Genomic DNA, 12,169 nt, shown 5'->3' with positions numbered 1-12,169 from the left:
CCTGGGGCCTTGCCTGGCTTGCATTTCCTCAGCTGCCACCTAATGTCCTCCTCTGAGAAGGGGGCTGGTTCATCTGGGTCCAGTGGAGGGAGTGCATCCAGCTGTCTGCGGCATTCTTCTGTGAAATCATCTGTGTCGAACTGGTTGAAGATGTTCAATTTATGTCCTTGCTCAGGCCAGACTGGTGTGCTGGGTTTAGAGGCGCTACCAGTCATTGTTTTGGCCATCTGGAAGGCTTGCCTAGTGTTCATGGCACTGAATTGTTGTTCTAGTTTATTTTTATATTGTAGTTTGGCTTTGAAGATCTCATTTTTTACGTCCCTGTTTGCTGCTCTGAGTGCTGCCCAGTCCTTTGTCTTGAAGGCTCTGTGTTTTTCTTTCAGATTTTTCTTTAGCTGTGGTGTAATTCAAGGTTTAGAGTTTGGGTATTTTTTTATTTTCTTTACTGGTATGGTGGTCTGGATGCAAAAATTTATGTAGTCTGTGATGATGGATACCTTGTCGTCTAGTGGTTCTCCATCAAACGTGTCCCAGTTGGTGCATGCCAGAGAGCCTTGGAGTTGAGCAGTGGCGTCCTCCGTCCATTGGGAGGCACTGTAGGTCTCTGGTTTGAGTCTTTTTAGTTCCTGTTTGTATACCGGAAGTAAACAGATCATGTTGTGATCTGCGAGTCCAAGTAGAGGATAGGAGTGTGTCCGGAAAGCATTGGCGATGTTGCCATAACACAAGTCCAGAATGTTATCCTTTCTGGTGGGGATGTCAACATACTGTTGAAATGTTGGTAGAATAGTGTCCAGTCTGCATTTGTTATAATCCCCCATTATAAGCACCGGAGCCCCAGGGTACTTAGCAAGCATCAAGTTAGCTTCTTTAGCAACCAGCTCAGATGCCTTGTTGGTGTTAGCGTCTGGGGGAATGTAAACACAGCGAGTCACAACAGTGGGGAATTCTCGGGGGAGATAGTGGGGGTGTAGGGACACAGTCAATATCTCAATATTCGGTGTACATATCTTTTGATGGACCTTGATATTAGTACACCATCTGTCATTGATATAAAGACACACGCCCCCACCCCGCATCTTCCCTGATTGAGCCGTCCTGTCTGACCTGATGATGGTAAAGCCGTCTAGGGTTACCTCGTTTTCGGAGATCGTCCCATCCAGCCAGGTCTCGGTCAGGGCAATGATGCAGGTGTCTCTGAAAGCCCTTTCCAGGCGGCATTGAGCATGTAGTACATCCATCTTGTTGCGGAGGGACCAGACATTTGCCAAGATGATGGAGGGGAGGGGTGGTTTAAAGGGACGCCTTCTGATCCTGCTGTGGATTCCTCCCCGTTTGCCCCTTTTCCTGGGTCGAAGCTCCGGGGGTAAGGTTGCCGCTGCTGCTGGCTTAATGTTACTTGGCGTACAGTCCCGTAATGATAGCAGGTCTTCTCGGCTGTAGGTGAGTACCCTTCCATCTATCACCGGTTGCACTGTAAGGCCATCGCAGGTCATCAGATGCGTGATGATCGCTAGGGCAATGATTAATCCAGGCATTTTTGCCATAGTTGACAAACAAACGAGAGACACTAGGTGGACTTAGACAAACTTAGACAGAAAAACTTAGACAGTACTTGAAACGAGACGAGACAGCCGTGACGAGATGCTTACGAGATGCAGCAAACTGTGTTGTCGCAGCAGAGCATGCGCCAAGGGTCACCATGCCATTCATGCCATTACCTCCTGCAAATTGCTGTTTAGTGTTGGTATTTGCTGTTGTAGCTAAAGCCACATTGCCATCACATCACTGGCATATCTGTGAAGAAACTCAGTCGTCCAGGTACATAGTAATCTGTGGTTGGTTGAAGAGAGCAACTGGACTTGTCAAGCAATGAGTTTCTTCACAGATATGTTTCTATGCACTTTGGGATGAGATCCCTTCGACTGGTGCGGGAGTATGAGAGGACTTCCAGAAAACTGGCAGACATCATAGCCAGAGTGGATCGTTCATTTTTGTCAACCTGGAACGACCATCATTGAACAGAGGTGGGTGTCTATGACATCTTATCAGCCGCCCACAATGCAGCCATCAGCATTCTGATTCGGATTCTATGATGATCCATGAGAGAATAAATACTGGATACTCCCTAGTAGTCAGACAGAACTGAGGATGCCTTTCGGAGGAGAGGCGAAACGTTTTCAAGAATCGTCAAGCAAGTCCAGTTGCTCTCTTCAACCAACCACAGATCACTGGCATAATTTGATTAAAACAATTTCAGTGTAAAACACGTTCTGTACATGCCTGCACATAACATAATCATATGCATCTAAAGACTTGTAGGCACGAAGTTTTTCGTGGGTGTACACTGAAGTCTTGTCAATAAGGTACGAGTATATATCTGGCCATTGTATACCAGGAAACTTACTAACATCGTCCGTCCACTCTTTAATTAAATACGGATCTGGTAGGCGATGTCCACTTGTTAGAGTTAACTTATTTATGTAGCATTCTCGATCTTGTAACGACAATTGTTTTGCATAATCTGACAGCTCATAATGCCGGTCTATGGGCAGCGCCATTGTTTCTGAGTCCAGGCTGCGCGCGCATCCTAGCAACGGTCGGTTTGTTTACAAACATGCGAAGGGGTCTATAAGATCATCCATGGCACGCTATCGTCTGGCCTTTGTTCACGAAGTTTCTGAACAAAGCATGGCGTTTCAAGCTTTTGTTATGAAGATGTAGCGTAGTACTAATCTGTAAAGAAAGCATGGCTAAGGGGAAGGGCCAGCGCTTCAAGGACTCATACCGAGAGGAGTTTCCCTTCATTTCTAAGTCAAGTAAGGGCGATCACTACGCGTTTTGTGCTCCATGTCAGCGAGACATTTCTATCAGTCATGGCGGGCGTTCTGGCGCAGATAGGATTTTTGAACTGGGGGGGACTGAGCTGTCAACAAATGATTTCATTTTGTGTGTATATATATATATATATTGTGTGTATATATATATATATATATATATATATATATATATATATATATATATATATATATACACACACTACCATTCAAAAGTTTGGGGTCACTTTGAAATGTCCTTATTTTTGAAAGAAAAGCACTGTTCTTTTCAATGAAGATCACTTTAAACTAATCAGAAATCCACTCTATACATTGCTAATGTGGTAAATGACTATTCTAGCTGCAAATGTCTGGTTTTTGGTGCAATATCTCCATAGGTGTATAGAGGCCCATTTCCAGCAACTCTCACTCCAGTGTTCTAATGGTACAATGTGTTTGCTCATTGCCTCAGAAGGCTAATGGATGATTAGAAAACCCTTGTACAATCATGTTAGCACAGCTGAAAACAGTTGAGCTCTTTAGAGAAGCTATAAAACTGACCTTCCTTTGAGCAGATTGAGTTTCTGGAGCATCACATTTGTGGGGTCGATTAAATGCTCAAAATGGCCAGAAAAATGTCTTGACTATATTTTCTATTCATTTTACAACTTATGGTGGTAAATAAAAGTGTGACTTTTCATGGGAAACACAAAATTGTCTGGGTGACCCCAAACTTTTGAACGGTAGTGTGTATACATGTTATTTCACCTCCCTCACTGCCATCACCAGGAACTACCTGCAGGCCAGGACAATGATAAAATTTTAACATAGCCTATGGAAATCCAAAGTTTACACATTATCATCACGCACAGAAATTGCAAAACTAGTTTTAAAACCGCTAAGTTCCAACTGTTAAACATAGCGAGAGGCTGGGCTACGTGTGTGTGTGTAAAGTGTAAACCAGTGCATCCTGACTTTCTAACTATGCCTGTGTGTTGCGTGAGCGGCAGTCAGTCAACAACTCTTCGCAAAGTTTCCTTATGAAACAATATGCTCGCTGAAATTATGGCAGGGAACGCCAGATTAAACATTAAAACTGCCTTCTGAGCACTATGGCTGCCACCGAAAGAAGGAGACTACCAGAAAGGCATCTCTACTCCGTACGATTTTACTTTCACTACGACATTACTTTGAACAGACTATCAAAAAATTGCAAGGTGATATGATAAAGTAAGGCACAGTTTACTTACAGTCTTTTTTTTTTTTTTTTAAACGATGCAATCGTTTTCTGCCTTTTGGCACCCTTCATCATGCCGTGTTGGGGTCCTGAACTAGGAGGCGCTGTCCCCGATATACCTGTCAAACTTGTGGGTAACCATAGCAACCAAGCTCGAGCTCGCAACCTGTGCAGTCTGCGCAGTTGCAACTATATACACTGCTGTGCACCTCAATAAACCGAATGGTAATTAGTCTTTTGATTTTTCCGTGAGGTTTGCCTTATGCAAAGAAAGACAGCATAGACGTTTTTTCCTCCCTATAAGTGGGGGGGACCGAACGAGGTGAATTTAAATCTGGGTGGGACGAATCCCCCCCGTCCCCCCCTCTATCTGCGCCCGTGGTAACACATGTGAAAACCTCCCTTCACAAGGAAAGCACGGACAATATTTCAAAGACTGCAAAACTAACGAAATGGGTGGCCACTTCGAATGAACTGTGAACAATCCGGGCCGAATGTTTGTTCACGTATTTTTTCATTGAACACAACATTCCCCTAGCCGTTGCTAGTCATGTTGGGCCCTTGCTCAGAAAAGCATTTCCGAATGGTGCTAGATATTGCCAAGTTTATGTGGTGCAATAACATCAACTGTTGACTGAGTAAGCTCTAGTCTATTTCTCTAATGTGTACTTTGTCAAAAGTTATATGTGCCAATTGCATTGATTCACTGACTATTTTCATACATTGTTGAAAAGAACTTTGCAAATTAATGTAAGATGATAGTTTAGTTTGTAGAATAAATTTTGTCAAACTATTTTGTTTTAGTGTGATTTTTTTCAGGGTAGTTTTGCTAGAAAGCTTTGGCGGCGGGGGGGCTTCGCCCCCCCGACCCCCCACCAAGACTCAGTACCCAACCTTGTATTACTATTTACAATTTCGGAATGTTGGCAGCTATGCAAATGCAAACAAACCAAAAGTGTTTGCAAATATGTAAAAAGGACGACCACCCGTGTTGCATCCATGAGACCATCAAGCCAAAATATTGAGCGCCTGACGCAAATATTGTTCGTGACGTCGGGAAAACCTAAAACTTTTCAGAAATCTCCACTTTGCCTGGAGTTTTCAAAGATATCCGTTTTCAGTGACTGAAACCTCCGTTTACGTGTAAATGAGAGGTGCAACCGCATAAATAAATATGCGTCTTCATAGATATCCGGCTATGTGTAAACAGAGTCAATAAAAAGCCTTCACAGCAATCACATGAGTTGGGCTGAAATGTTAGCAGTTAATATTTAACAAGGATACCATTTGCGTGTGTGTGTGTGTGTGGGGGGGGGTGTTAATAAAGCTGAAAATTTTTAAATGATTTGGATTTTATTAGGTTGGGTTGATATTGTTTTTTGAAAAATATCTGCTCATTTTGAATTTAATGCCAACAACACATTTAAAAAAAGTTGGGACGGGGCAACAAAAGCCTGGATAAGTTTTGCAATATGAAAAAAAAAACATCTGGTAGAACAGCTCACAGCGAATTAGGTTAATTGGCAACAGATCAGTAACATGATTGGGTATTTAAATAAAGTATCCCAGACAGACAGAGTCTCTCAGAAGTAAAGATGGGGAGGGATTCACTGCTCTAGGAAAGACGACATGGGTAAATAGCACAACAATGTAAGAATAATGGTCCTCAATTGTGAAGAATTTGGGGTCTCGTCATCTCCGGTACATAATATCATTAAAATATTCAGAGAATCCAGAGAAATTTCTGTACATAAGGGACAAGGCCAAAAACCTTTTCTTGAATGGCCGTGATCTTCAGGCCCTCAGGTGACACTGCATTAAAAGCAGATACGTGTCTGTAGTGGAAATCACTGTATGGGCTCAGGAACACTTCAGAAAACCATCGCCTATGAAAACAGTTCATTACTGCATCCACAAATGCAAGTTAAAACCAGATATAAACAATATCCAGAAACACCACCACCTTCTCTGGGCCCGAGATCGTTTACGATGGACTGAGGTGAAGTGGAAAATTGTCCTGTGGTCTGATGAATTGAAATCTGAAATCCTTTTTGGAAATTATGGACAACACGTCCTCCGGGCGAAAGAAGAGAGGGATCCAGCTTATCAGTGCGCAGTTCAAAAGCCAGCATCTGTGATGGTATGGGGGGGCATTAGTACATATGGCATCGGTAGCTTGTACATCTGGGAAGGCATCATTAATTAATGCTGAATGATATATACACATTTCAGAGCAATATGCTGCCATCCAGACGACATCATTATCAAAGAAGTTCTTGCCTATTTCAGCAAGACAATACCAACCCGCTTTCTGCACGTATTACAACTGCTTGGCTCTGTAGTAAGAGTCCAGGTGCTAAAGTGGCCTGCTGGCAGTCCTGTTAAAAACATTTTGTGCATTATGAAATGGAAAAATATGACAAAGAAGACCCCAAACTGTTGAGCAACTGAAATCCTGCTTCAGACAGGACAACATTTCTCTTTCAAAACTACAGCAATTGGTCTCCTCAGTTCCCAAACATTTCCAGAGTGTTGTTAAAAGGAGAGGTGATGCAACATATTGGTAAACACGCCCCTGTCCCAACTTTTTTGAAATGTGTTGCTGGCATCAAATTCAAAATGAGCATATATTTTTCAAACAACAATGAACTTTTGCTGTTTCAACATTTGATATGTTGTCTTTGTATTATTTTCAGTGAAATATAGGGTTTCCATGATTTGCAGATCATCACATTCTGGTTTTATTTATGGTTTGTACAGTGTCCCAGCTTTTCAGAAACAGGGTTATTGTTACATACACACATTGAATGTTCAAAGCAGCAGTGAAACAGTTCCTGTTGTATTCTTATTGTGTGTGTGTGTGTGTGTGTGTGTGTGTGTGTGTGTGTGTGTGTGTGTGTGCACGCATCTTGAAGAACATCTTTAACAGTGCTAATATTTATTGCGAGGGCGTTTATTGCCGGAGGTTTCCAGGCAGCTTATGTTTACACACCTGAGGTATGTTTGTCACACACATTGCACACTCCTCATGTCCTCATGCTTCTTTTACTAAACTTTACCAACATTTCACTGAGCTTTATCCTGATGTTGAACTATGACCTGAGATAATTCGGCTCTGCTGTAAAAGATATTGGCTAATATGAATGCAGTCTGGCTTTTATAACTGCACACTTGATCAATTTATTGTAGTTATGTACAGTGGTGCTTGAAAGTTTGTGAATCCTTTAGAATTTTCAATATTTCTGCATAAATATGACCTAAAACATCATCAGATTTTCACACAAGTTCCAAAAGTAGATAAAGAAAATCCAGTTAAACAAATGAGACAAAAATATTATACTTGGTCATTTATTTATTGAGGAAAATGATCCAATATTACATATCCGTGAGTGGCAAAAGTATGTGAACCTCTAGGATTAGCAGTTAATTTGAAGGTGAAATTCGAGTCAGGTGTTTTCAATCAATGGAATGACAATCAGGTGTGAGTGGGCACCCTGTTTTATTTAAAGGACAGGGATCTATCAAAGTCTGATCTTCACAACACATGTTTGTGGAAGTGTATCATGGCACGAACAAAGGAGATTTCTGAGGACCTCAGAAAAAGCGTTGTTGATGCTCATCAGGCTGGAAAAGGTTACAAAACCATCTCTAAAGAGTTTGGACTCCACCAATCCACAGTCAGACAGATTGTGTACAAATGGAGGAAATTCAAGACCATTGTTACCCTCCTCAGGAGTGGTCGATCAACAAAGATCACTCCAAGAGCAAGGCATGTAATAGTTGGCGAGGTCACAAAGGACCCCGGGGTAACTTTTAAGCAACTGAAGGTCTCTCTCACATTGGCTAATGTTAATGTTCATGAGTCCACCATCAGGAGAACACTGAACAACAATGGTGTGCGTGGCAGGGTTGCAAGGAGAACGCCACTGCTCTCCAAAAAGAACATCGCTGCTCATCTGCAGTTTGCTAAAGATCACGTGGACAAGCCAGAAGGCTATTGGAAAAATGTTTTGTGGATGGATGAGAGCAAAATAGAACTTTTTGGTTTAAATGAGAAGCGTTATGTTTGGAGAAAGGAAAACACTGCATTCCAGCATAAGAACCATATCCCATCTGTGAAACATGGTGGTGGTAGTATCATGGTTTGGGCCTGTTTTGCTGCATCTGGGCCAGGACGGCTTGCCATCATTGATGGAACAATGAATTCTGAATTATACCAGTGAATTCTAAAGGAAAATGTCAGGACATCTGTCCATGAATCTCAAGAGAAGGTGGGGCATACAGCAAGACAATGACCCTAAGCACAGAAGTCGTTCTACCAAAGAATGGTTAAAGAAGAATAAAGTTAATGTTTTGGAATGGCCAAGAAAAGTCCTGAACTTAATCCAATCAAAATGTTGTGGAAGAACCTGAACCTGAAGTTCATGTGAGGAAACTCACCAACATCCCAGAGTTGAAGTTGTTCTGTACGGAGGAATGGGCTAAAATTCCTCCAAGCCAGTGTGCAAGACTGATTAACAGTTACTGCAAATGTTTAGTTGCAGTTATTGCTGCACAAGGGGGTCACACCAGATACTGAAAGTAAAGGTTCACATACTTTTGCCACTCACAAATATGTAATATTGGCTCATTTTCATCAATAACTAAATGACAAAGTAGAATATTTTTGTCTCATTTGTTAAACTGAGTTCTCTTTATCTACTTTTAGGACTTGTGTGAAAATCTGATGATGTTTTAGCCCATATTTATGCAGAAATATAGACAATTCTAAAGGGTTCACAAACTTTCAAGCACCACTGTAAATTTTATATATAACGGTATATTTCACTCGACTAAGCATTATCAGCTGCATTTTATATCCACACATGGTTTGTTTGCACCTTTTTGTTTTCTAAATCCTCAAAATGAATATAGGCATACAGTGGATATAAAAAGTGTACACACCCCATTAAAATGATATTTTTTTACATCAGAAAAACCTGAGACCACAATAAATAATTTCAAAACTTTCCCATCTTTAACGTGACCTATAACCTGTACAATTCAATTGAAAAACAAACAAATCTGTTAGGGGGGTAAAACATAAATAAAAAATGTACAATAAGCTGGTTGCCTAAGTGTGCACACCTTTAAACTAATATTTTGTTGAAGCACCTTTTGATTTAATTACAGCATTCAGTCTTTTTGGGTAGGAGTCTATCAGCCTGCCATATCTAGACTTGGCAATATTTGCCCACTCTTCCTTGCAAAAGAGCTCCAAATCTGTCAGATTGCGAGGGCATCTCTTGTGCACAGCCCTCTTCAGGTCACCCTGCAGATTTTCAATTGGATTTAGGTCTGGGCTTTGGCTGGGCCGTTCCAAAACTTCTTTTGGGGTCATTGTCATGATGAAAGATGACATTCCTCTTCATCTTCATCTTTCTAGCAGACACCTTTTGGGCCAAAATTGACTGGTATTTAGAACTGTTCATAATTCCCTCCACCTTGACTAAAGCCCTGTTCCAGATGAAGAAAAACAACCCCAAAATATGATGCTGCCACCACCATGCTCCACCATGGGTATGGTGTTCTTTTGGTGATGCGCAGTGTTGTTTTTGCCCCAAACATACCTTTTGGAATTGTGGCCAAAAAGTTCAACCTTGGTTTCATCAAACCATAACACGTTTTCCCACATGCTTTTGGGAGAGTTGATTTTTTTTTTGCAAAATTTAGCCAGGCCTGGATGTTTTTCTTTGACCCTGCCTCATAGTCCAGACATATGGAGAATATGGGAGATTGTTGTCACATGTAGTACACAACCAGTATTTGCCAGAAATTCCTGCAGCTCCTTCAGTGTTGCTGTAGGCCTCTTGGCAGCCTCCCTGACCAGTTTTCGTCTTGTCTTTTCATCAATTTTGGAGGGACATCCAGTTTTCAGTAATGTCACTGTTGTCCCATATTTTCTCCACTTCTTGATGACTGTCTTCACTGTGTGTGGCAGTGGGGGCGTGGCCAAGCGTCAGTCTGTGAATGGAGGGTGGGGTCAAGGAAGGTAAGTGGTGGAATCACTGCACCTGATGGGAATTAACCTGTGTTTGTATGTCTTCCCCAGTGACCGTGCCCTTTAAAAGGAGAGAGAGAGCAGAGAAAGGGAGCTGTCTCCCCAACCAGAACACTTGTGTGTGTGCGCGTGTGTGGCTGGGAGAGTGTGAAAGACAAGCTGAAAAGCTAAAAATAAAAGTTTTTGAGAACTCCGTTCTGGCCTGCCGTGCTTCTGTGCTCCACCCCCCTGGTCAGATACTACAGTGGTGCCGAAACCCAGGCTGGAGTGCAGAAGGGAACGGCCACATGGAGTCCTACCCCTTCAAGGACTTGGTCCATGCCCTCGCCACAGCCAAACAGAGCCAGCACCAGGCGCTTATCGCCATCCGGAAGGAGCGGGAACAACGGTTCGAAGCCCTGGTGCTGGCACAACAGGAAGATCGCCAGGCGTTCCGGCACCTGCTCGCGTCGGCAGGGTCCACGATCACCACCGCTGCGGACCCTCCCCACCTCACCTTAACGAAGATGGGTCCGCATGATGACCCCGAAGCCTTCCTCGCTCTTTTTGAGCAGGCAGCAGAGGCGTGGGGTTGGCCGGTGGAACAGCACGTGGCGTGCCTCCTCCCCCCGCTAACGGGCGAGGGGCAGCTGGCCGCGTTACAGCTCCCTGCCGACAGCCGGCTGGTCTACGCGGACCTCTGCAGGGCAGTCCTCCAATGCGTGGATCGCACCCCGGAACAGCAATGGCAGCGCTTCCACACACTGCGCCTGGAGGAGGTCAGCCAGCTGTTCGCATTTGGCCAGCAACTCCGGGACCATATGGTGGCCGCTCCGACGGCAGGACAGCATGTCTCCTCTTCTCTCTCTCCCTCTGTTCCTTGTCCTTGCCCCATTCCCCCACTGCAGAGGCGGGGGTCAGCTCCACCCCAGCCGGCCGGCTGCACCCGCGGTGCCCTACCGTTTCCTACTTCCTTGTCTGTGTCTTCCCCCCCTCAGGTGAGTGATTTCCGGAACACCGGTGCAGGGAGAGAGCCTGGGCCGATATGCTGGCACTGCGGGGAACCGGGGCACCTCCAGCATCAGTGCTCGGCGATGGAAGTGGGCGCGGTGGTCCGGATCCCCGACGCACCGGGACCGCCCTTGATCGGGCCTGAGCATATCGCATACCGGTGAGTATCCAAGGGGATACGTGTCAGGCTTTGGTGGACTCCGGCTGTAATCAGACCTCAATCCACCAAAGCCTGGTGTAAGACGAGGCAGTGGGGAGAGCACAATTGGTGAAGGTGTTGTGTGTGCACGGGGATGTTCACAACTACTGTTTAGTGTCAGTCCACATTCTATTTCGAGGGGAAAAATTTAGAGTAAAGGCGGCGGTTAATCCTCGCCTTACCCACTCGATAATTTTGGGGACTGATTGGCCGGGATTTGGGGAATTAATGAGGCACCTAGTAAAGAGTGAGTCCTGCCGTAGTTTAATAGTCGGAGGTCCCGGTGTCGTGTTGGCGGGAGCAGCTGTCACAGAGCCATCTACGTCATCGCGTCAGAGTGAGGAGCAGCATGCTCCTCCTCCCTCTCTCGGGGATTCCCTCGCGGATTTCCCGTTAGAGCAGTCACAAGACGAGACTCTGCGGCATGCATTTGACCAAGTGAGAGTAATCGATTGTCAAACTCTCCAGCCAAACACCACCCCGTCCTTCCCCTATTTTTCCATTATTAAGGATAGATTATACTGAGTGACGCAGGACACTCAGACTAAGGAACAAATAACACAGCTTTTAATCCCAAAGAGCCGCCGGGAATTTATATTCCAGGCGGCTCACTTTAATCCCATGGCCGGACACTTGGGGCAGGATAAGACACTAGCCTGAATAATGGCCCGGTTCTATTGGCCAGGGATTCGCGGTGACGTCCGTAGGTGGTGTACGGCGTGCCGCGAATGCCAGTTAGTAAATCCCGCGGCCATTCCAAAAGCACCTTTGTGCCCTCTGCCATTAATCGAGACCCCATTCAAAAGAATTGGGATGGATCTCGTCAGGCCATTAGATCGGTCAACATGAGGATATCACTTTATTTTAGTTCTGGTGGACTATGCAAC

The 12,169-nt window shown here is 44.3% G+C and overlaps 1 protein-coding gene across 1 annotated transcript in view; it reads left to right on the top strand.

Annotated features, from left to right (window-relative positions):
- The window catches only part of svopa (SV2 related protein a), a 112,864-nt gene that overhangs the window by 84,713 nt on the left and 15,982 nt on the right, over positions 1–12,169 (top strand). Inside the window, exon 14 of the mRNA XM_060907619.1 lies at positions 6,969–7,050. Coding sequence (XP_060763602.1) covers positions 6,969–7,050 — 82 coding nt within the window. The remainder of the gene's footprint in view (positions 1–6,968; positions 7,051–12,169) is intronic.

Source organism: Neoarius graeffei, chromosome 24 (assembly GCF_027579695.1).
Source record: "Neoarius graeffei isolate fNeoGra1 chromosome 24, fNeoGra1.pri, whole genome shotgun sequence".
Taxonomy (NCBI): domain Eukaryota; kingdom Metazoa; phylum Chordata; class Actinopteri; order Siluriformes; family Ariidae; genus Neoarius; species Neoarius graeffei.
This window is presented reverse-complemented; position numbering and strand designations above follow the sequence as displayed.